At 47.6% G+C, this 18142-nt stretch overlaps 8 protein-coding genes across 8 annotated transcripts; 6 read left to right on the top strand and 2 right to left on the bottom strand.

Moving 5' to 3' along the window:
* Window positions 1-72: 72 nt before the first annotated feature.
* On the top strand, window positions 73-1621 carry F5891DRAFT_1176220 (uncharacterized protein). The gene is made up of 2 exons (XM_041365756.1): window positions 73-301; window positions 363-1621. The coding sequence occupies exons 1-2, from the start codon at window positions 248-250 to the stop codon at window positions 1263-1265; spliced, it is 957 nt and encodes a 318-aa protein (XP_041219587.1). The 5' UTR covers window positions 73-247; the 3' UTR covers window positions 1266-1621.
* An 8-nt stretch (window positions 1622-1629) lies between these two features.
* On the bottom strand, window positions 1630-2489 carry F5891DRAFT_1063976 (uncharacterized protein). The gene is made up of 4 exons (XM_041363029.1): window positions 2418-2489; window positions 2202-2362; window positions 1827-2117; window positions 1630-1771 (listed from the first exon to the last, which is right to left on the bottom strand). Exons 1-3 carry the CDS (start codon window positions 2429-2431, stop codon window positions 1864-1866), a joined length of 429 nt encoding a protein of 142 aa, XP_041219586.1. The 5' UTR covers window positions 2432-2489; the 3' UTR covers window positions 1630-1771; window positions 1827-1863.
* Window positions 2490-2550: 61 nt separating this feature from the next.
* Window positions 2551-4314, top strand: F5891DRAFT_1116359 (60Kd inner membrane protein-domain-containing protein). Its single transcript, XM_041363797.1, has 5 exons — window positions 2551-2677; window positions 2731-2779; window positions 2830-3654; window positions 3710-3820; window positions 3875-4314. The coding sequence occupies exons 1-5, from the start codon at window positions 2616-2618 to the stop codon at window positions 4100-4102; spliced, it is 1275 nt and encodes a 424-aa protein (XP_041219585.1). The 5' UTR covers window positions 2551-2615; the 3' UTR covers window positions 4103-4314.
* A 338-nt stretch (window positions 4315-4652) lies between these two features.
* Window positions 4653-7151, top strand: F5891DRAFT_1063972 (sodium/hydrogen exchanger). Its single transcript, XM_041363028.1, has 6 exons — window positions 4653-4950; window positions 5136-5144; window positions 5199-5275; window positions 5338-5544; window positions 5602-5839; window positions 5910-7151. The coding sequence occupies exons 1-6, from the start codon at window positions 4687-4689 to the stop codon at window positions 7041-7043; spliced, it is 1929 nt and encodes a 642-aa protein (XP_041219584.1). The 5' UTR covers window positions 4653-4686; the 3' UTR covers window positions 7044-7151.
* A 286-nt stretch (window positions 7152-7437) lies between these two features.
* Window positions 7438-10104, bottom strand: F5891DRAFT_1063965 (guanine nucleotide binding protein, alpha subunit). Its single transcript, XM_041363027.1, has 10 exons — window positions 9969-10104; window positions 9510-9893; window positions 9441-9461; window positions 8768-9383; window positions 8599-8717; window positions 8500-8549; window positions 8156-8444; window positions 7996-8078; window positions 7845-7878; window positions 7438-7792 (listed from the first exon to the last, which is right to left on the bottom strand). Exons 2-10 carry the CDS (start codon window positions 9715-9717, stop codon window positions 7743-7745), a joined length of 1470 nt encoding a protein of 489 aa, XP_041219583.1. The 5' UTR covers window positions 9718-9893; window positions 9969-10104; the 3' UTR covers window positions 7438-7742.
* Window positions 10105-10183: 79 nt separating this feature from the next.
* Window positions 10184-11695, top strand: F5891DRAFT_1063946 (uncharacterized protein; the record flags this gene model as incomplete). The annotated part of the gene is made up of 4 exons (XM_041363026.1): window positions 10184-10252; window positions 10308-10523; window positions 10672-11049; window positions 11110-11695. Coding segments are annotated over exons 2-4 (1046 nt in total), but the record flags the coding sequence as incomplete, so codon positions are not given.
* A 187-nt stretch (window positions 11696-11882) lies between these two features.
* Window positions 11883-14599, top strand: F5891DRAFT_738039 (cytochrome P450). Its single transcript, XM_041373033.1, has 14 exons — window positions 11883-12228; window positions 12285-12382; window positions 12433-12524; window positions 12576-12619; window positions 12670-12767; window positions 12824-12996; window positions 13054-13304; window positions 13359-13425; window positions 13469-13666; window positions 13712-13741; window positions 13796-14029; window positions 14094-14126; window positions 14181-14209; window positions 14258-14599. The coding sequence occupies exons 1-14, from the start codon at window positions 12102-12104 to the stop codon at window positions 14398-14400; spliced, it is 1617 nt and encodes a 538-aa protein (XP_041219581.1). The 5' UTR covers window positions 11883-12101; the 3' UTR covers window positions 14401-14599.
* Window positions 14600-15060: 461 nt separating this feature from the next.
* On the top strand, window positions 15061-16670 carry F5891DRAFT_1256575 (uncharacterized protein; the record flags this gene model as incomplete). Its single annotated transcript, XM_041370028.1, has 5 exons — window positions 15061-15320; window positions 15341-15454; window positions 15509-15883; window positions 15939-16135; window positions 16191-16670. The coding sequence occupies 5 exons, from the start codon at window positions 15061-15063 to the stop codon at window positions 16529-16531; spliced, it is 1287 nt and encodes a 428-aa protein (XP_041219580.1). The 3' UTR covers window positions 16532-16670.
* Window positions 16671-18142: the final 1472 nt, after the last annotated feature.

The following is an 18142-nucleotide window of genomic DNA, read 5'->3' as shown; positions in this document are numbered from 1 at the left end:
AGGATATCTGTCACAATGGGCGCATGTTTTGATCAAACCCCGTTGCTAGTGCAGACTAGCTACAAATATTGGAGCAAAACGCTAGTTGACTGGTCACCACGTGTGTTATGTATTTGGCTTTGTTTATAAATGATAGATGATATTTTTCCATGATTGTTTTCTTTCACAACAGAAACTTCGTCGCCATCGCCGCCATTGACTGCAAAGAACCCGTCCACTCGTTGATATCTATCATACCCACCTTGCAATGAAGTCATTTGCTATTCTCTCCTTATTTATTACTGCTTCTTTGGCACAGTCTGTAAGTATTAAATTTGGTGAAATCATTGGTTGCTAGACTGACGACACTGTTTCGAAACCAGTCCTCCAGTTCCAATCCTTACATTCCTTCAGGAATCAGTCAAAGTTGTTCAGACTATTTGACTAGTCTGAACAGCAACAGCAGCTTCTCCTCCTGTACAACGCCGATTACATCTGCGACATCTGCCTTTGCACCCGGGGTCAACTCGAGCAACATCACCACGAGCCTTATCAACACTGTATTGAGCAACCTCTGCTCGACATCTGCATTCGCTGCATGTCCTGACAGCACTGTTCGTTCTCAGTTGTTGTCCTACTACTCGGCATGCTCAGCAGAACTCACGACGAATGTCAATACCGATGTCCTCAGGACTTATGATGTTCTCTATGTCCTGACGCCACTCAGAGAAGCCGTATGCTCAAAGTCTGACAACGGGCAATACTGTGTCACACAGCTAAACACCACGTCCAGCAGTTCTACTGCTGGAAATGTGGCTTTGGTGACCCCCAATAAACAACAGGCGTTGCAGCAATACCTGTATACAACGCCTGATAGCGGGGCTTCCGCACGTCGGGATGTCAGCAACTCCACCACTGCACTTATTCCCAACACCACGACATTCCAGGATACCAATCTCGTGTTCCTCTTCCTTGATCCCAAAATGAATTCGACTCAACTCTGCACCACTTGCACACGCAACATTCTCACGTCATACATCACGTTCGAGTCCAGTCTCCCTTACGCCCCAGGCCTGAACAACAGCTTACTGCTCGGTGGTCAGTCTACTCTTTACAATGCCGTCACGACAACTTGCTCGAGTGGCTTCTTGAGTGGCGCTGTGCAGGCCGCCGGCGGTCTGTCCAGTGGCCTTATCAGTGGCAGTCCCCGGTCAATAAATGCAGATGTATCGTTGCTCGTCAGTGCTATCTTGGGTGCTGCAGGTCTCGCGGTCACAGCTTTCTGAGGCCTACACTATACAAGTCTGGAAGACTCGTAGCTGATAGTTGTGGAATTTTGATGGTTTGTTTATGGTGACTGGAACGGACTTGTCTATTATTATACCTGTTGCAATTCCTCTTTAGACAAATACTCTCCCGGCATCATCTTTGAAGTTATTTGTCTTCTTCCCTTTCACTTTTCGATCCTTGTGGACATGGTGTGCTTGGAATCATTTCAGTCGTTTGCCCGGTACCAAGTCGGCTCAATATACCAACGTACTCATCTCATTAATGATACAATAAGCTTGTCGGCTGTGCCGCGAGACCTTAGAATTGTTCTATACTTACAGTATCCAAATAAACAAGTACAGTTTGCTAACGTATCAGCGGTTGATGGATGATCGAATCCTTGGAAATGCATCTGAGTTTCATACAATGGTTACACTACATCGACACTAAGTAGCGTATCAAGTGCTCCACATTCCTCAGCTGACAACGACTCAGGATAGGAAGTGCGGGTATGAATAGATAGCTATATACAAATGAGTTTAGATGGAGCTCCGAGCTAGCAAGGTAAATCATCGCACCATACCCAACATGAAGTTGTTGCAGCACAGAAAAGAATCACATTTGAAGTATAAACGCAAGCAACAGGATTTCCACTATCATCACGAGTGCACCAACAGCAATAACATCACGTCCAGCCGTTATGAATGGACGACCATACTCTCGTTTGTCTTCCTGCCCGACAGTAGGGAGCGCCTGTTCATAAAGAGCGCTAGTTTTTGATCCGTCGGAAAAGTCATGCTGTGAGTGTCGAGCACGAATATACCCGAGAGCGAAAAGGAGAATGGAGAGAACTAGATAGACAATACCAACTGTTCGATGTTGTGGTTGGCGGAGGGAGAACCAGGTGACGGTCATCATGGAGGAATTCAAAGACGATAAGATAGCAGACTTACTTCGAAGAAAACGCGAATCAAACAGTCGGAGGGCCGTTAGTGCATACCCAAGGGCAGCAATGGCGGTACGGCGGTAAGCACCGTTGAATGTGCGATTGCGTGCCCGAAGTTCATTGAGCTCAAGGACATCAATTGGCTTGTACGAGTCTGCTCTATGACCTCTATAATAATAATTCAACCATATTAATGATCGCAAGTTATTTTCGTAGAGCTCACCGGTATGTGTGCATGATGAAGGTGAAGCATCAATATCATATCATGGGTCCAAAATTATCGACATCGATCGATAGTACTGTGAGAAATTGGCTCGGCTCGGTTCGGCACATTAAATTATTTCTCTAGCCTTTACTTACAGTTCGAGTTGCGAAGGTGGTGGTCAGCTTGAGCAGAGTGTAGGCTTGACATTAAAAATTGATGCTTCTGCCTTCAACGGTACGCGTAGGCATTCGCCTGGGTCCAAGGGTTTCTGGTGCAAGGTACGTTTCTGATGAATGAGTCTACCGACATAGCACTGCTAATGACACCACAGAATATGGCCGCAAGTGTCTCAAAACCAAACGCGGTTTTTAACCTTGCCGGTGCGTGTTAAAGGGTATCGCATACGCTCGTTTACTCAGTTTTCCTGTAGCATTCAAAAATTACGCCGAGGGTGATCTCTTCCCGGCACATACCGCATACTCGTAACTTCTGGTGGTCAAAATCAAAATCGGCGATACCTGAGCAGCAGGCGGCGTCGGTAGTGGAGTCAGCACCAGCTTCCAGTAGCAACATCGGTACCACTGTTGTGGACTTGGAATCAGCAACAACAACCAGTGCAGCGACACTGGAGCTAGACTCTGCTCCGATACCAGTGACTACCACGCAGGATAGTTTAACAGCCGTTGTTGATAGCGGTGCGGGTATCGATATTCCTGCGCTTGACACCGTCATTCGACCACTTCAATATGGAGATTTAGCAGAACTAGGCCTCGCTGGCTGGTCACCGGCTGGTATCATAAGGTGGTCATTCGAACTTCTACAGGTCAGCACTGGAATGCCGTGGTTTTACACGATCATTGCTGGCACACTTCTGTGGCGTGTGCTCATTTTACCTGCCAATATCATGAGCCTTCGCAACTCGTCGCGTTTACTTCCCTATACCGATAAACTGCAGGCCGTGACGGCGGAATGGAAATCAATCGACACCAGCGACCGCATTGCGTTGCAGCGTATATCCCTGAAGAGACAGAAAATTTACGAAAAAGCGGGAGCCCGGGTGCTTCCTTCGATTATCATGCCCTTTGTTCAAATCCCAGTCACACTGGGTTTGTTCTTTGCTGTCAGGAAGATGACCATGCTTCCTGTAGAACAGCTCAAGCAGAGCGGCGTCTTTTTTCTGCCTGACTTGACTATGTCAGACCCGTACTATATCCTACCCATCTTGTCCACTGTTGCCATCAACATCCAAATGTCGGTGCGTGTGTTTAGAAGTCATGCACTGGGAAATTGACACTAAATGGTGGTCGCAGGTGATGAAAAATGACGTTAATTTTGCTGAGCGTCCCGACATGGCCCATCTCATGAATTTCATGCGCATCTTTTCGTTCATGAGTGTCCCTCTCATGGGCTCACTGCCTAGCGTAGGGATTCCCTGTTAATTTCTGCACATTCAATTCTAACAATTATGTATTCAGGGTTTGTGGTTGTCCATTCTGACTGGTGTAGCAGTGTCATGCCTGCAGTCCTTCATCCTGCAACGTACAACAGTGCGCAGGTGGCTCAAGATAACTCCCCGTGTAGAACCAAAGGTCAAACCACCCACCATGATGGAATCTATGCAGTATGCAAAATCGTGGTACATGAGCAAGAGGAGTGAGATTATCGCTGCTCGAACTCAGGGAGAAAAGACCCGGAGGAGATGAAATAAGCAGCCAACATGCATAGAGTGTCCTATTGTATATCTCATCCATTAATACACCCAGGTTTCTGCTCGTTCCCCAACTCCCACGAAGTGGGAGAAGGGTTTTGTCAGACGCAAACATGCTCATTTTTCTGTCAATGGACGTGTCGTGGGAATTGATTACGTACATAACTGAGACATTACGATTCACTGTCTTTATTCATTTATTTTCACCGCCTTCAGCCTTCTCAAGAGACTCCGTACTCTCGACCCAATATTGCCTATTGTCTTTTTTTACCTCCGGTGCCCTGTGGTGGGACTCGTACATTGTGATGTTAGCTTAGGCCTGACTGACTGTTATATCCATGAATGGGAGGACTTAGACGAGCCCATGAGAATTCGCATGGAAATTGTGAGAGTACAAAAAACGATCAAGGTATTATCGGAGTATCGGAGTCGGGGACTGGCGCTCGCCGCCGCTACGATCTAATAGTAAAAGGAAGATACCGCATTTATTACGTAATGCTACGGTTGTAATGCGTGGGAGTACCCATAATCCCGACTTGGCTACAGCCGCACGGTGGTACTTTCGGCTGCGTACACTTCATGGCCTTCAAGTTGAGCTCAATAACAGTACAGGCGCCATCCGCAGCATCCCCTGAAGCCCCCATTCCAGCAGACGAAGAGTACTATTCGTCATGGTCTCTGTTTCTTGTTTGCTTGCTACTCATCGTCTCGTTATGGACATCTTATTACCTGCAAATCAGGAAAATCCGGGCCATTCATGAGACCACCGTCTCTATCTTTGCAGGGATGTTTGTAGGGTTGGTGGTTAGACTTGCACCAGGAACGATGATTCGAGAAATGCTGGTGAGTATCCACTCGTCGTCACGTCTCTGCATTGCTTTTGCTGGCAGATGCCAGACTGGTGTCTTGCATGTCTCTGATACTTGAAAACTGCGAGTGCCGTGGCTGAAGTTTGATTCATAGACTTTCAAACATACTCTGTTCTTCAACTTGCTACTTCCTCCCATCATTCTAATTCCGGATACGAGCTCAAGCAAGTGAGTAATGCGCAGATATCCAAATAGATTCAGACATATACAACCTTGCTGCAGGAGAATTTTTTCCGAAATTTCGCCTCCATCCTTACTTTTGCATTTTTGGGCACATTAATATCAGCTGTCGGTGTCGGGTGCGTCAAATGCGAAAACGCTACTTGCATTATCGATACTTTGCTTAACTGTTCTAGGACAGTGTGCTGGTGTATCTCTACTCATTCCTGGGACTAGAATCTTTAGATGTTACACTGCTGGAGTGCTTGATCTACGGCTCCACACTATCTGCAACTGATCCAGTGACCGTTCTTGCCATATTCAATCAGTATAAGGTGGACCCAAAGCTCTACACCATCATCTTTGGCGAGAGTCTGCTAAATGATGCGGTCAGTATTGTCATGTATGAGTAAGTTCGAATTGCCCTTCTCCCCTTAGAATTCGTCACTTATCCTGTCATTTTCAGAACTCTCGCGCAATTCCACGGCACAGAGATATACATCTCGTCCATATTCCATGGCATTGGAATTTTCTTGCTTTCATTCAGCGTATCCATGGCCCTTGGCGTTAGTTTCGGCCTGGCAATGTCCCTGACCCTGAAACACTCGTCAATGAGTCTGTATCCTTCCATCGAATCTTGTCTCGTTGCCCTGTGCGCATATACCTGCTATTTCTTGTCTAATGGCCTGTCAATGTCTGGCATCGTATCCCTCCTGTTCTGCGGAATCACCTTGAAACACTATGCATATCATACCATGTCCCGGCGAACGCAAGCGAACAACAAAATACATCTTCTCGACTCTCGCTCAACTCTCCGAGAACTTCATTTTTATCTACCTCGGTCTCTCACTTTTCACAAGTCCTCCATCATCTGAGCGCGTTACCAACTATGTCAAGCCTCTCTTCATTGTGGTCACGACGGTTGCAGTCGTGTTCACCCGATACGCAGCTGTCTTCCCACTATCTGAAGCAATCAACTTCTTCACTCGACATGCTCGGGGACAGCGAACAGAGGAGATTCCACACTCTTACCAGATGATGTTGTTCTGGGCTGGCTTGCGAGGTGCAGTGGGTGTGGCACTCGCGGCTGGGTTCAAGGGCGAGAATGCGCAGACACTGCGGACGACTGTCCTTGTTGTAGTGGTGCTTACTGTTTTCGTTTTCGGGGGTACAACTGCACGCATGCTAGAGATCCTTGGTATTCGCACAGGCGTTGAAGACGAAGCTGCTAGCAGCAGCGACGAAGATGCACCTCCAGGACGCAACGCATGGCAGAATCGCCGCCATAGTGGTTCATGGAACAGGTACACCGATGATTCTGAGCCCTTACCATATTTTTCGCCATCGCAACATGGATATGGGCGGGCTGCAGGCAGAGTAGGGTCACACTATGCATCACGAGCTTATAATCACCACTCGGGAGCACCACCATCACCGATCGGTAATACTATGTTTTCTGCAGCATCATCGGAGTCCTTTGAGTCAGAAGCGGAAGTACTTCCCATGGCCACGACCTCAACGGATGCCGGTCCGTCTGCGGAAAGACATGATGACAGACAGGTCAACGAGGATGGCAAATGGTTCCAGGCGTTAGATGAGAGATATCTTCTTCCTTTGTTCTCGAATGCCACTGCTAGCCGCACGTTCCACGCCAGACGTGCGCGGAGGAATATCTCTATATCCGGTCAACCCGCAGGTGCGAATCTAAGCGCACTGGGTACGCCGCAGGACAGTGAAGACGAGGCTGAGAGCCCAGAAGTGGAGCTTGGAGTAGTGGGTACGATAACGCCTGGCAGGCAGTTTTCACAATCTCCAGATGAGCAAATGCGTTCTGAGAGGGGACTCGCCACGCCCGTCTTGCGGAACGGAAACGGTAGAGATGAAGGACAGAGTCGAGCGGGTTCGTAAAGACATTTGTCTTAGTCGTTTCATGGTATTATGTACCTCGTTAGAGTATTTTTGCTAAGTGATCTACCAAGGATTTACTCAATTGAGAGTCGTTGATTTTCCACTAGACCAAAATTAGCGGTGAACCTTAGTGGTATGTCCGAGAGGCAGTCAGGTACCTAGTGCATTCGTCAGGTCTTTCACCTGCCTGCACATTTTGAATAGCAGTAAGTGTAATGTGCAGTCGACCAGTGACATGAAACTTGAATCACTACACATTTACCAGGCAAGTTCTAGTTAGTGGAATCACAGCAGCATCACACGCGTTTTGAACAACTTCGGATCCGAACGTCTTTTCCTTAAGTTCATGCACCTGGTAAGAGTATACTCAGGGCTCACTCCTGATGTATCTTAATTAGACGTATATATGGCTGTATTTGTGAGCTGCGGAATTCCATGGCCAGAGAGATCCCCCTATGTATTCCCCTCACCACAAATGGATTATAGCAATCTAGGTGCAGTAAAGCGTGTTAATCAGTCTTACTGCCCTATGCATAGTATATATCACCTAAATGTAGGTAGGGTCGTCGCCATTTATAGCATCGATAATGTTAGTGAGTATGGAGAGAAATACATTAGTAAGATGGTGGTACAACGCGTTAGAAAGTAGTGAAGTGGTGGTGGGGTATACTAAGGTCGTGATAAGATAACACAGCAATATTACAGAAGATCCGCATTCCGTAAATGAGTACGAAGGATACTTTCCTCGACTACGAGTACTCATGTGAGAACGAGACATCCTAAGCTGTTGTGGACACTCACCTACGCTTAGCGTAGCTGCGGTCGCCTTGGTGTCCTAAAAATAAAAACCAGTTAGGCATCCCCCGTACCAGCGTGGCCATGGGTACGCAATCCCTCAACGATGGAACGTTCTCATGGAACCCAGGCACGTCAAATAATGGGAGATACTCACGATTACCGATGTGAAATGGATGAAAAACGGCCGTTGCTCCGGGGAATGCTGTTTAAAAATTTCCCTAAAATGTTGTTGGAAGTCTGAAAATAAGAGGACTGTGTGAGCATCGACATATAGCGATGACCTGTTCGCAAACAGTACACAAATTTGGGCTTACATTTCATTACTGTAACAGTATCGTTTTTGCGACTGCCGTAACTCGGGATGTGATCCTTTATGGACAATCCTCGCTTGATCTTATTGTGCAGGAGATCGCACTTGTTAAGAAAGAGAATGATCTCGGTCTTGGCTAGAATACGAGATGAACAGACTGATTTCCACAGGAGATAGCTATCTTCCAGGCGGTTTATGCGACGATCTTCACGGAGCTGCTCGTCGAAACAAGAGATTGGGCAAAGAAAAATGATGGCATCGACATCGTCGAAATACGACGCCCATGCTACACGCTTCATAGGAGGGTTGTTAGTTCCAAAACATGACTAGATCAGTGATCAAGATTACCAAAGACCTCGTTCCGCCAACATCATACAATAGCCATTCTTTCCCGTTGCCTGCGGAATGCTACTTAATGTAAGTGTTCGGAAGAATTGAATAACTTACTGTCGTCCATTACGACTCTGTGTTCTTGAACGCCAACCGTTCGTAGACGCGCACGAACAATGTCGTTGTCGCTAGGTTCATAGTCATATGATACGATGCGGTCAATGTCATCCAAAAAGCTTCGACCCAATAAGTAAGGCTATTGAGATACGGGATAGGGAACGCTCACAAGCCCGGAGAATCTTCTATCTTTGTCTTGCGATGAGACAAAACTTGCTGGACGATGGGATCTTGCCACAACTCTAGCATGGTTTCCTTGCACGCAACAAGCACATCAGTAATCTCGTCGTGATCGCTATCACTCCGTCTTTGAGGTCGGGCACTGGCCATCATCGACGGGCGCAGCTTTTCCAAGGCGGACTTCCATCCATTTGTTGAATTGATACCAAAATCTCGCGAGGGGCGTTTGGGTAATAGTTGAAAGCTCGGAGAATCAAATGGCGTTGCGGATATGGAAGCCGTTGAGCGAACTTCTTGCGATTCAGGACCGAGCTTGTTCTCGAGGTCACCCTGAATGCTGCGTAACGGGCCGAGACGCCGTTGCATGAAACGATGCTTGTCCGAGAAATGATAAACAATTTCATGGTTGGTTGTCTCGTCGTCGGAATCGCTGAGATACTCTATTCCTGTAGACCCTGGGCGCTTTTCGCTTTCGGCTAGTGAAATTTCCCGACTGAGGATATCCAGGACCCTGACAATGTTGCGAACGAGGTTTAAATAAATGACTATCCGCCATGAAGCTCGCTCCTCCGCCCACTCGCGTCGTGCATGTTGTAATTGGAAGTCTGTGAAATGTGATCATCTTAACTCCTTAGTAACCCACGAGTGCCCTCGAAACGTACTTTTGAGTGTAGCAGATTTTCCTGTATAAGAATAAGTTCACTGCCGAAATCATGCTCTGACGAACGTACCGCTCTCGCTCTGTCCAAGGAGAAGTACTTTGACGGGTTTCTTCTTCTTTTTGAGTACGGTCCGTTCTTGACGGATTTGCTCGTCGATATCCTCGCTTATTCGACGAGCTTCGATCTCAGCCTGTTCCCGTGTCTCTTTCTCTTTGGGTGTTTCATCTTTAGGTGGTGCGATTGCAAGTGTAAGAGGGTCTTCCAGAGATATGCGCATTGTCACTGATTAGATGGTATCAGAAACAAAGAGGTTACCAGATGGAGGATGAAGACGAGAGAAAAGACGATGAATTGTTACTCCGCCGAGGGAGACGACCAAATGGATCAATAGACGCCGTACGGCATATGGATAACTAGCCTGGAGAGTTCACAAGCCTTGGCGCATGTCAGAACCTGAAGAAGTAAGTTGGATAAATTGATAAACCATGTTTTGATCATCATAATTGACTGTCTCTGCAAGATACTTGCGGAAGTAGTAAATGTGCTATGTCAGTCCTGCAGGACCGTCACGAAAATTGTCTTGACTATGCCACCGAGTGGGGAGGTTTGCCCGTGTCCCTAGCTTATTAACTAACGTTTTACAATTTGCGTGAGTAATGTGGCGTGATATATTTGTTTATATTTGTGAGAATCAGTTTCGCGATATAAGAGGCGACATGTGACTTTCCCGTGACTTTGACCTCCTTACCCCGTGACCAGCACGACACCTTGCTCCCTCAAAGTCATCCCGTGCCTACATCCCTGTTATAACTGTGAGTCAGAAAACTCTCAAAACAATCCACAAAATAAATAAAATAACATGAGCAGTTGTTTGGCTCGTTGGCGACTCCAGCCCTCGCCATGGCCTCTGCACAGCACTCTTCCATTCCCGCCGGCGCATCCACCACCAGCGTCGGTCAGAGCTCACCAGCACCAGTTGCAGTTTCTGTTCCCAATGGCGACCGCATTCCATTGCAGATAGAGGGTATGGATGCTGCTCAAGTTTCTAATCTCCTCAAGAACCTACCTAGTCTCTTCCACAAGGTTCGTGACCAAGTATCCTTGAATATTATATCGGATTACCCTTTTATGGTTGATGAGTTACGGGTGTCCAAGTTTACTCTGCCTCTGTCGCATTCGTCAATTTTTATTGAATGTGCCGCTGACACTATTTTTTTTGTCACATTAACAGTCTCCTACTCAGGGCGATATGACCGGAGAGGCTGCTCAATCTTTGCAGGCTCTCGCTCAAGCCGGGTTGTTCCCTCTTCAAAATCAACACCAACTTCAGCACCCAATACCATTCCCTGGCGATCCTGGCCCTTCTTCACACCCCCGCGGCCCTCCTAACCTTGGGCATTTGTCTGCAGCCGCAGCTGCTGCAGGTCACACCCCTCCAGCCACCCAACACACGCAGGATGGAGGGGACGCCCTCAGTGACACAGACATTGGAGAACAGCCTCCTTCATCAGCTCCACAACCGCCGTCCGGAACAACGGGAAGATCCCGGGCCGCCAGGAGCGCTGCAATGGGCACCGATGAGTGGACCCGCCAGCGTAAGGACAACCATGTAGGTGTTTTTGATGAGTCCTCGTGTGCTCTTGTCATCGGTACTCATGTAATTCCTTAGAAAGAAGTCGAGCGTCGACGCCGAGGAAATATCAACGAGGGCATCAACGAACTCGGTCGCATAGTACCAAACAGTTCTGGTGAAAAGGCAAAAGGCGCAATTCTTCAGCGTGCTGTGCAGTATATCCATCATCTGAAAGAAAACGAGGCGCGCAACATTGAGAAATGGACACTAGAGAAGTTGCTCATGGATCAAGCAATGGGTGACTTGCAAGCACAGTTGGAGGACATAAGAAGGCTATGGGAGGAGGAACGCATTGCACGACAAAGAGCAGAGAATGAACTCGATGTGCTGAGGGGTGTGTCGGGCCAGGCCCCAACGATTCCATATAAATCTCGTTCACGTTCAGTCGAGCGAGGACAGGATGGGCCGTCTAACAGAGGTCCGTTTGGTGAGAGTGAAGTACGAACAGAGCTTGGAAATCGACCAGAGGAAGGTAGTGGTGATGACTCAGAAGGCAGGCCCGGGAAACGTGCGAGAGTTGATTGAGGTTATGTAGTTCGTATTATCTTTTCAGCTGTATGATAGCATCACATAAATCTTACTTCTAGTGCCTTTTCTAGATATTCCGAGCCCTGTGTTATCAACGGACATTTGATATGCGTGGAACCGTGCGTTCTACCTATTCCGTTGGTTATCCCCGCATCTGGGGAAGTTGCCGCATCTTGGCGCTTTATCTCCTGTTGCATTAACGGCGAACCTCAACAGTTTTTGCGCCTTCGTGCGGAAAAACTTGCGCTTCTTGCCTATTAGCTTGTTCCTCAACTCTGGTGTCAATATTTCTATCATGCTAACCATCTTGGTGCAAAAGTAACTCGGGGATACGAATAGATCCCGATCACCGGATAATCGCGCAGCGCTTGATAGTAATTCGCTTCTTGTTCGTGACATGGTCCACGGAAGAAGGGTCTGGGTGACATCAATGAGATAAATTTTAACGTTCTGGCATACATGACCCTTTGATCTTAACTAAAAGGTATTCACTCAGTATCATGCACTACTATGTCTGGCAGTTGTTGTGCGTCGCAGGGCTAATTCTCTACGCTGTTTGGGGTAGCTACTTTGCGAGAAACCCGCTAGATAACATTCCTGGCCCCCCCTGTCAGCGTTGGTGGACAGGTAAGGGTACCGAGCGCACAATCTTAGGGAGTTAATGCACTGACAAAATCGTTCAGGCAACTTGGAACAGATATTTGCGCGGTATGCATGGGATTTCCACAAGATGCTTGCGGAACGCTATGGTCCAGTATCGAAATTCTATGGGCTTTTTGGGGTACGTCAATCGCACAAACGCATCGCATTTTTTGAGAACGATGTTCACAGACAAGGGAGCTCTATGTATTTGATCCAAAGGCCATGTACCATATCATGGTCAAAGATCAGAACAATTTTGAAGTGACTCATACCTTTTTGGCGTAGGGATTTCCACTGTACTTGATGTTTCACTTCACTGGAAAGCCCTGCAGGACAAGCAAGGTCCTTTTTGGAAATGGCCTGCTGTCGACGTTGGGTGCGGTGGGACTCTTGTCGTGTTGTCCCTATATCTTATTCCAAATGCAGGCGAACACCACCGAAAGCAACGGAAGATGCTCAACCCTGTGTTTTCTATCAGCCACGTGCGAGACATGGTGCCTGCTTTTCTCGAGGTGACGAAATGCGTAAGTGCCTTACCTGTCTGGCGTCAGTGGCGTTCTTGATTGCGCACATATAATAGCTCCGAGACGGCATTGCAGCGCAGGTAGAGCACGGGCCCTGTGAAATCAATATGTTGGAGTGGCTCGATCGCACCGCTCTTGAACTTGTGGGGCAGTGCGGACTGGGGTATTCTTTTGATTGTATGAAGGAAGGCTATGCCAATCCTTACAGTGCTGCCGTCAAGAACCTCCTGTACGCATTCCAATGATTCCTTCTAGCTCTATAGGTGAGGGTTAACGAGAATTTCAGGCCAACATTATTCAAATTGTCTGTTGCGAGGAAATTTCTCCCATTTCTTATCAATGTTGGTTCTCCTAATTTCAGGAGATTCGTCGTGAAGAATTTTCCATGGAAGGCACTGAGGGAGATCTGTAGTATTGTCGACGTTATGGACGAGATAACGACGAAGGTCTTTGAGGAAAAGAAACGTGCGCTTTCTAAGGGAGACGGCGCGGTATTGCACCAGTTCCAAGAAGGAAAAGACATCATGAGCATACTACGTGCGTTCATGAAAGCAATTGCGTCCCTAACCACTGAGCCATCTATTGCAATAGTGCGAGCCAACATGAACGCTTCAGTGGAAGACCGTCTTCCAGATTCAGAGCTTGTGGCTCAAATGAGGTGGGCGTAACTGCATTCATGTATCTGTCTAATATTACTTTAGCACACTTGTTTTTGCCGCAACACATACGACTTCCGGTGCTCTGTGTCGCACTCTCTTGACTCTGGCTCATCACCAAGATGCACAAGACAGACTGGGCGAGGAAATCCGACAAGCAATGACTCAACTTGGCGTGCTTGACTATGATACCCTGGTCAATCTGCCGTACCTCGACGCAGTATACCGAGAGACACTGCGCTTGTAAGGGTTCATTTTCTATTGACTTGTATACTCATAGGGGTGTAGGTATCCTCCAGTCACCACCGTCACACGCACGTATGTCCCACCCAAATTTCGCCGGATATGTTCGAACAAACCTGCTTTTTCTAGTGCAGGTGACAATATAGTCATCCCCTTCTCGCGTCCCATCAAAGGGAATGATGGGACATACATGCGCGAGGTCCTTGTGCCCAAGAACACGAATGTTGTTGTGTCAATCCTGAACTCTAACCGAGATCCTGAAATCTGGGGAGACGACGCGCTCCAGTGGAAACCGGAAAGATGGCTGTCTCCGCTTCCACAAAGTGTTATCGATGCCGAGATTCCAGGGGTTTACTCCCACTTGTGAGTGGTATTTGAGAATATTAATCCCAGAACACTCATACCCAGTGATCCGTTTCTCCTCCAGAATGACATTCATTGGTGGTGGAAGAGCGTGCATGTGAGATTTAAACGTTGTGCCACGATTTTCGGTCTCTGATGAGGACATACATAGCGGATTCAAGTTTTCAGAACTCGAGATGAGTTCGTAGGTTTCGTTCTTAATCAGATTCCGGCTAACAAGTTGGTCAGAAATCGTCCTTTGCATGCTCATTCAGACATTTAAGTTTACTCCGACGAAAGAGATCGATTGGACCTTGCATGTGTCATCTCCGAACGTCAAAGGTTCTGAGGATGCTAAGTGGCAGTTGCCGCTCCGAGTCGAGTCGAGATGATATCACATCGATGCGTGCGGTGCTAGAAACATAATCAGGGGTCCTGCGGCATTTCGAGCTGTAGTTGCTATGTGATATTTGAAGTATACTAGTCGGTCTGAAGTGAACTGGGGACAATTTAGTCCCGTTCCTAGAGTCTACGGACAGTACAGTGGAGTAATTTAGTGTCAGATGAAATGCATTCACGGTGAGTACTATTTTTTGAGATATTATGTGTTACACTCTTTCAGCACGACTCATCTACGTACTCTCCTCTGTTACTTGTCGTTGTCGTCTTGAGCATCGTGATCAGCGTCCCGCGTCCTGGCGTCTTGTTTAACCATGAGATTAGTCCAAGGGGCGGCGACCGGGGATTCAAATTACTTGGCTTTCAATATTTACCTCGTGTTCACCGTGGCTCTCGGTGGGGGGATAGCTCTCAATTGCTACGAAAATTGGCCCCGTTGCAGTAGCTTAGTGGCATGCATTGCACTGTTACTATCCATAGGAGATGTAGTAACAGCCTGAGTACCAAGTTGGTTTCAAAGTTTTACGTACTAGCTAGTCAGACTCGGTCCGGACCAGGTAGAGCTTCGACAAGGAGTTTCTCGTCCGTTCTTGATTACCAAGGGCTCAAAGAACAGATCATGATTTGAAACCGTCTCGTCGAACCCAACGATCATGTCATCCACCAGCAGGAATGTCATCCCCACCGAAGATGAAGTCAGGAAAGCTATTATTGAGCTGAAAAAAGGCAACCCTGCTTCTGGCGTCGCCAAAATCCACAGCCTCTTACTTCACGCAAATTCATCATGGACGGTCAGCGAAAAACGCGTCCGAAAGATCTTGCAGAGTGAAGGGCTCATCAATTCAGACCCTGGGACGCCCAACAGTACAACCAACATCATCCATCCATCTTTTCGGCTCAATAAAGCCTCGATGTCAACAAGTGGACCAATAGGGTAGAAGTCAAGTACTTCGACGCGGTCAAGGGCAAGGGCCTCGTTGCTAAAGAAAATATAGCCAAAGGGGATGTTTTATGGAAAGAGGATCCCTTCATCCTGGCCCCAGAATGGTGAGCACTCCTACACGTTCCGTTTCTCGAATGGAAGAGCTCATGTCTAGAAAGGGAGATCTATGATCTCCAGCACTTGTCTGAGGCGTGCTCCTTCTGCTCGTGCATCATCCGCGATCATTCCCCGTTGCATATATCCTGCGAGGCCTCCACAACCGCAACTCCCTGCACGGCAAGATACTGCAATAGGCTCTGCCGTCTGCAGGCAGAAAAAGTACACCCTCTCCTATGTTCCGCACGCAATCCCGCATCTGTACCACTCCTTGCCTTCGCAAGAGATGCGCAGTGGATGGCCCTGCATGCTCTCGCGCAGTGCACCAGCCGACTTTTACTGGCTTCTCAGCAGGATGCTGCAACGTTCGACTTGGACTGGGAAGTAGTCCAGGGCCTCGCTGAGCTTGGGATGGAAGAACGTGCTCAGTGTCTTCGGTGAGCCGTTGAACTCCAACACTTCGATGGTGGATGGCTACTGACCCTCTAATAGCGAGCAGGGATTAGAGCCCGATCGCGACAATTGGCGGAGAGCCTTTGAATTGTATTTGCAAGCATTCAAAGAACCTCGGACACCTGCAGAACAGAAAAAACTCGCACGCGTCTTGAAAAAGCCAATTTCCGAAGAGCTACAGAAATTTACTTTCGAATATCAGGCCTTCTTACGTGGCTTGGGCCGCATGAGTCTCAGTAAGTTGTTCCATAACCATCGTATTTTTTTTCGCTGTTTTACATCGGTTCGTAGATCTGGAGGCCCATGGCGGACTGTACAGGCTGCACTCTCACCTTAACCACAGTTGCACTCCCAATGTTTCGATAAGACACTTGGACCAGCGCACCGCGCTCTCGCGCATCACAGTGATCGCAAAGGAGGATTTCGAAATAGGCCAGGAGCTCCTCATTACATACACCAACCCCCAGAGCAGTCTCAGGGATCGACGCCGGAGATTATCGGAGTGGGGATTCGGACCTTGCCGTTGTGAGCGCTGTGTTACGGAAGAGAAGGTTTGGAAGGAATCAGATAGCAACACCCAGGAAGCAGACGATCTCGCAGATCAGCTCAAAGCCGGTCTAGGAGTGTTATAGGATGTGTCATTGAATAATCGGTCACTAGGATTAATTTCCGTCAAGCAAGCGTCCGAGATCCCCGTGCTCTTTTGTAGTCGCAACGTTCGGGCCCCATCGTCGCTATTACAGGCATTCACAGATCGGATCACTTTCTTCAAGCTTCAAGATTTGGATCTTCCGTTCCGTCCATCGGAAGACATCCATTCCTATCAGAATCAATGCGGTAAACTCGTGTGGTGCAATATATTTTGTCACCGTTGATAAGCTATATCTCATTCAGATGACTATATCCCCGTATGTGCCCCAGTCTGGGTCGATCTCCTCATTCCGCAAACTACCGGAATGACATACAAGCAACCTGTGTTCTTGACCCATTGGTGACAGTGATCTTAAACCTAAGTTTGATCTTTCGACACGAAGCTCCACTCAATCATCGTAATAACGCACCGCCTAACCGTGTTACCTGTGCATCGGCTGGGTGAAACCTTGCTTGTTATATTCATTGTAGCGTCATGGTGGAGAAAATGACAGGCTGTGACTTAGTCAAGACTGTCGTCCGCTTAACTATTACGCCAAAAGGCAAAGCTTGTGTTTTGATATCGCGGATATTAGTATTTATGTAGATTACGGGAACTCTAGTAATTAATGCGTGCTTACACAGGGTAATGGAACTCGATCAAAGAACGGACGAATACTGGAAGAATATGGTAAAAGAGAGCGAAAAGCGGCTTTGCAAGTCGTCACTGTGTTATGGAAGTTTTTGTCCAATAAAAGTAGTACTCCGTGACGTAGGGTAATACACCATAGCCTTGGGAACCCCTGTCCCTTCCGTACCTTCGGGACCACGAATGCCCTAGTGTGAGGCGTACCATCAGTTCGCCGTTCCTGCCGGCAGTGTCAGACGTGCGTTCCATCGAAGATGAAATGACTAGATAATACAGCGTGGCGATGTGGAGGTCACTATCATAAGACTAGACTGAACGCGTTCTCACCAGGAGCTATGGAAGTTGCCGGTAAGTCGACGTTGCTTAGATTCGTGTAAAAATGGACGATCCTTTGGGTGAGGCTTACAGTCCGGTGGTGAAAAAAATGTATTCATCAAAGTATCTACTATAGGATGAAGTGTCTGCTCTAGTCGGAATGAGCAGGAGAAAGCAATGTCGTTACTGACCCGTTGAGAATTATAACTTGACCTGTTCGTAACCAGTTAAGTTAGTTAAATGGATCTGCTAGCAGGCCATGGCACACGAAATACTGCAGGTCGACGAGACCCGAGAGTAACAACCCTCTTCGGTTAGAAGAGGGTATTTTGCATCCACGGCATGCTCAATCGTCTGTTGAGATTGAAAGAATTCCAAGGCGTGAAAAACATGGCGAGTGAGGCTTTACTCTATAAGCTAATGTCGTCACATCTACCCCAAGAGGAAGAGAGTACTAGCGGAAATGTCTGGGCGGTGTCATCAGGCATGAGAAATGGTCATCGAGCTCGATCGTTATTGACGACTCGGACTAGCTAGCAATTTGAGTAATTAATTGTTGTTCCACCTGTCATTTTGCGATTAATTCAAAGCAGGACACACCAGTTATAACATATTCAGCCACAACCCGGGTTGGTAACAACACCAGTGG

This window comes from Suillus fuscotomentosus (genome assembly GCF_016647785.1).
Source record: "Suillus fuscotomentosus strain FC203 chromosome Unknown F5891scaffold_86, whole genome shotgun sequence".
NCBI lineage: Eukaryota > Fungi > Basidiomycota > Agaricomycetes > Boletales > Suillaceae > Suillus > Suillus fuscotomentosus.
Note: the sequence above shows the minus strand (reverse complement) of the source record. Positions and strands in the feature narration are given on the sequence as shown.

Bases quoted from the DNA above. Each gene is read 5' to 3' on its own strand.
- F5891DRAFT_1063976 (XM_041363029.1), bottom strand. The intron at 2,118-2,201 runs GTAAGTCTGCTA...AACATCGAACAG, and splicing joins TGATTCGCGTTTTCTTCGAA to TTGGTATTGTCTATCTAGTT.
- F5891DRAFT_738039 (XM_041373033.1), top strand. From the start codon at position 12,102: ATGCACTACTATGTCTGGCAGTTGTTGTGCGTCGCAGGGCTAATTCTC. The intron at 12,997-13,053 runs GTACGCATTCCA...CGAGAATTTCAG, and splicing joins GCTGCCGTCAAGAACCTCCT to GCCAACATTATTCAAATTGT. The intron at 14,030-14,093 runs GTGAGTGGTATT...TTTCTCCTCCAG, and splicing joins CCAGGGGTTTACTCCCACTT to AATGACATTCATTGGTGGTG.
- F5891DRAFT_1176220 (XM_041365756.1), top strand. From the start codon at position 248: ATGAAGTCATTTGCTATTCTCTCCTTATTTATTACTGCTTCTTTGGCA. The intron at 302-362 runs GTAAGTATTAAA...TTTCGAAACCAG, and splicing joins CTGCTTCTTTGGCACAGTCT to TCCTCCAGTTCCAATCCTTA.
- F5891DRAFT_1063972 (XM_041363028.1), top strand. From the start codon at position 4,687: ATGGCCTTCAAGTTGAGCTCAATAACAGTACAGGCGCCATCCGCAGCA. The intron at 5,545-5,601 runs GTAAGTTCGAAT...TGTCATTTTCAG, and splicing joins GTCAGTATTGTCATGTATGA to AACTCTCGCGCAATTCCACG. The intron at 5,840-5,909 runs GTATCCCTCCTG...GGCGAACGCAAG, and splicing joins GCCTGTCAATGTCTGGCATC to CGAACAACAAAATACATCTT.
- F5891DRAFT_1116359 (XM_041363797.1), top strand. From the start codon at position 2,616: ATGCTTCTGCCTTCAACGGTACGCGTAGGCATTCGCCTGGGTCCAAGG. The intron at 3,655-3,709 runs GTGCGTGTGTTT...TGGTGGTCGCAG, and splicing joins CCATCAACATCCAAATGTCG to GTGATGAAAAATGACGTTAA. The intron at 3,821-3,874 runs GTAGGGATTCCC...TTATGTATTCAG, and splicing joins TCATGGGCTCACTGCCTAGC to GGTTTGTGGTTGTCCATTCT.
- F5891DRAFT_1063965 (XM_041363027.1), bottom strand. From the start codon at position 9,717: ATGCGCATATCTCTGGAAGACCCTCTTACACTTGCAATCGCACCACCT. The intron at 9,384-9,440 runs GTACGTTTCGAG...CACATTTCACAG, and splicing joins AAAATCTGCTACACTCAAAA to ACTTCCAATTACAACATGCA. The intron at 8,445-8,499 runs GTAATCTTGATC...CCTCCTATGAAG, and splicing joins TTGGCGGAACGAGGTCTTTG to CGTGTAGCATGGGCGTCGTA.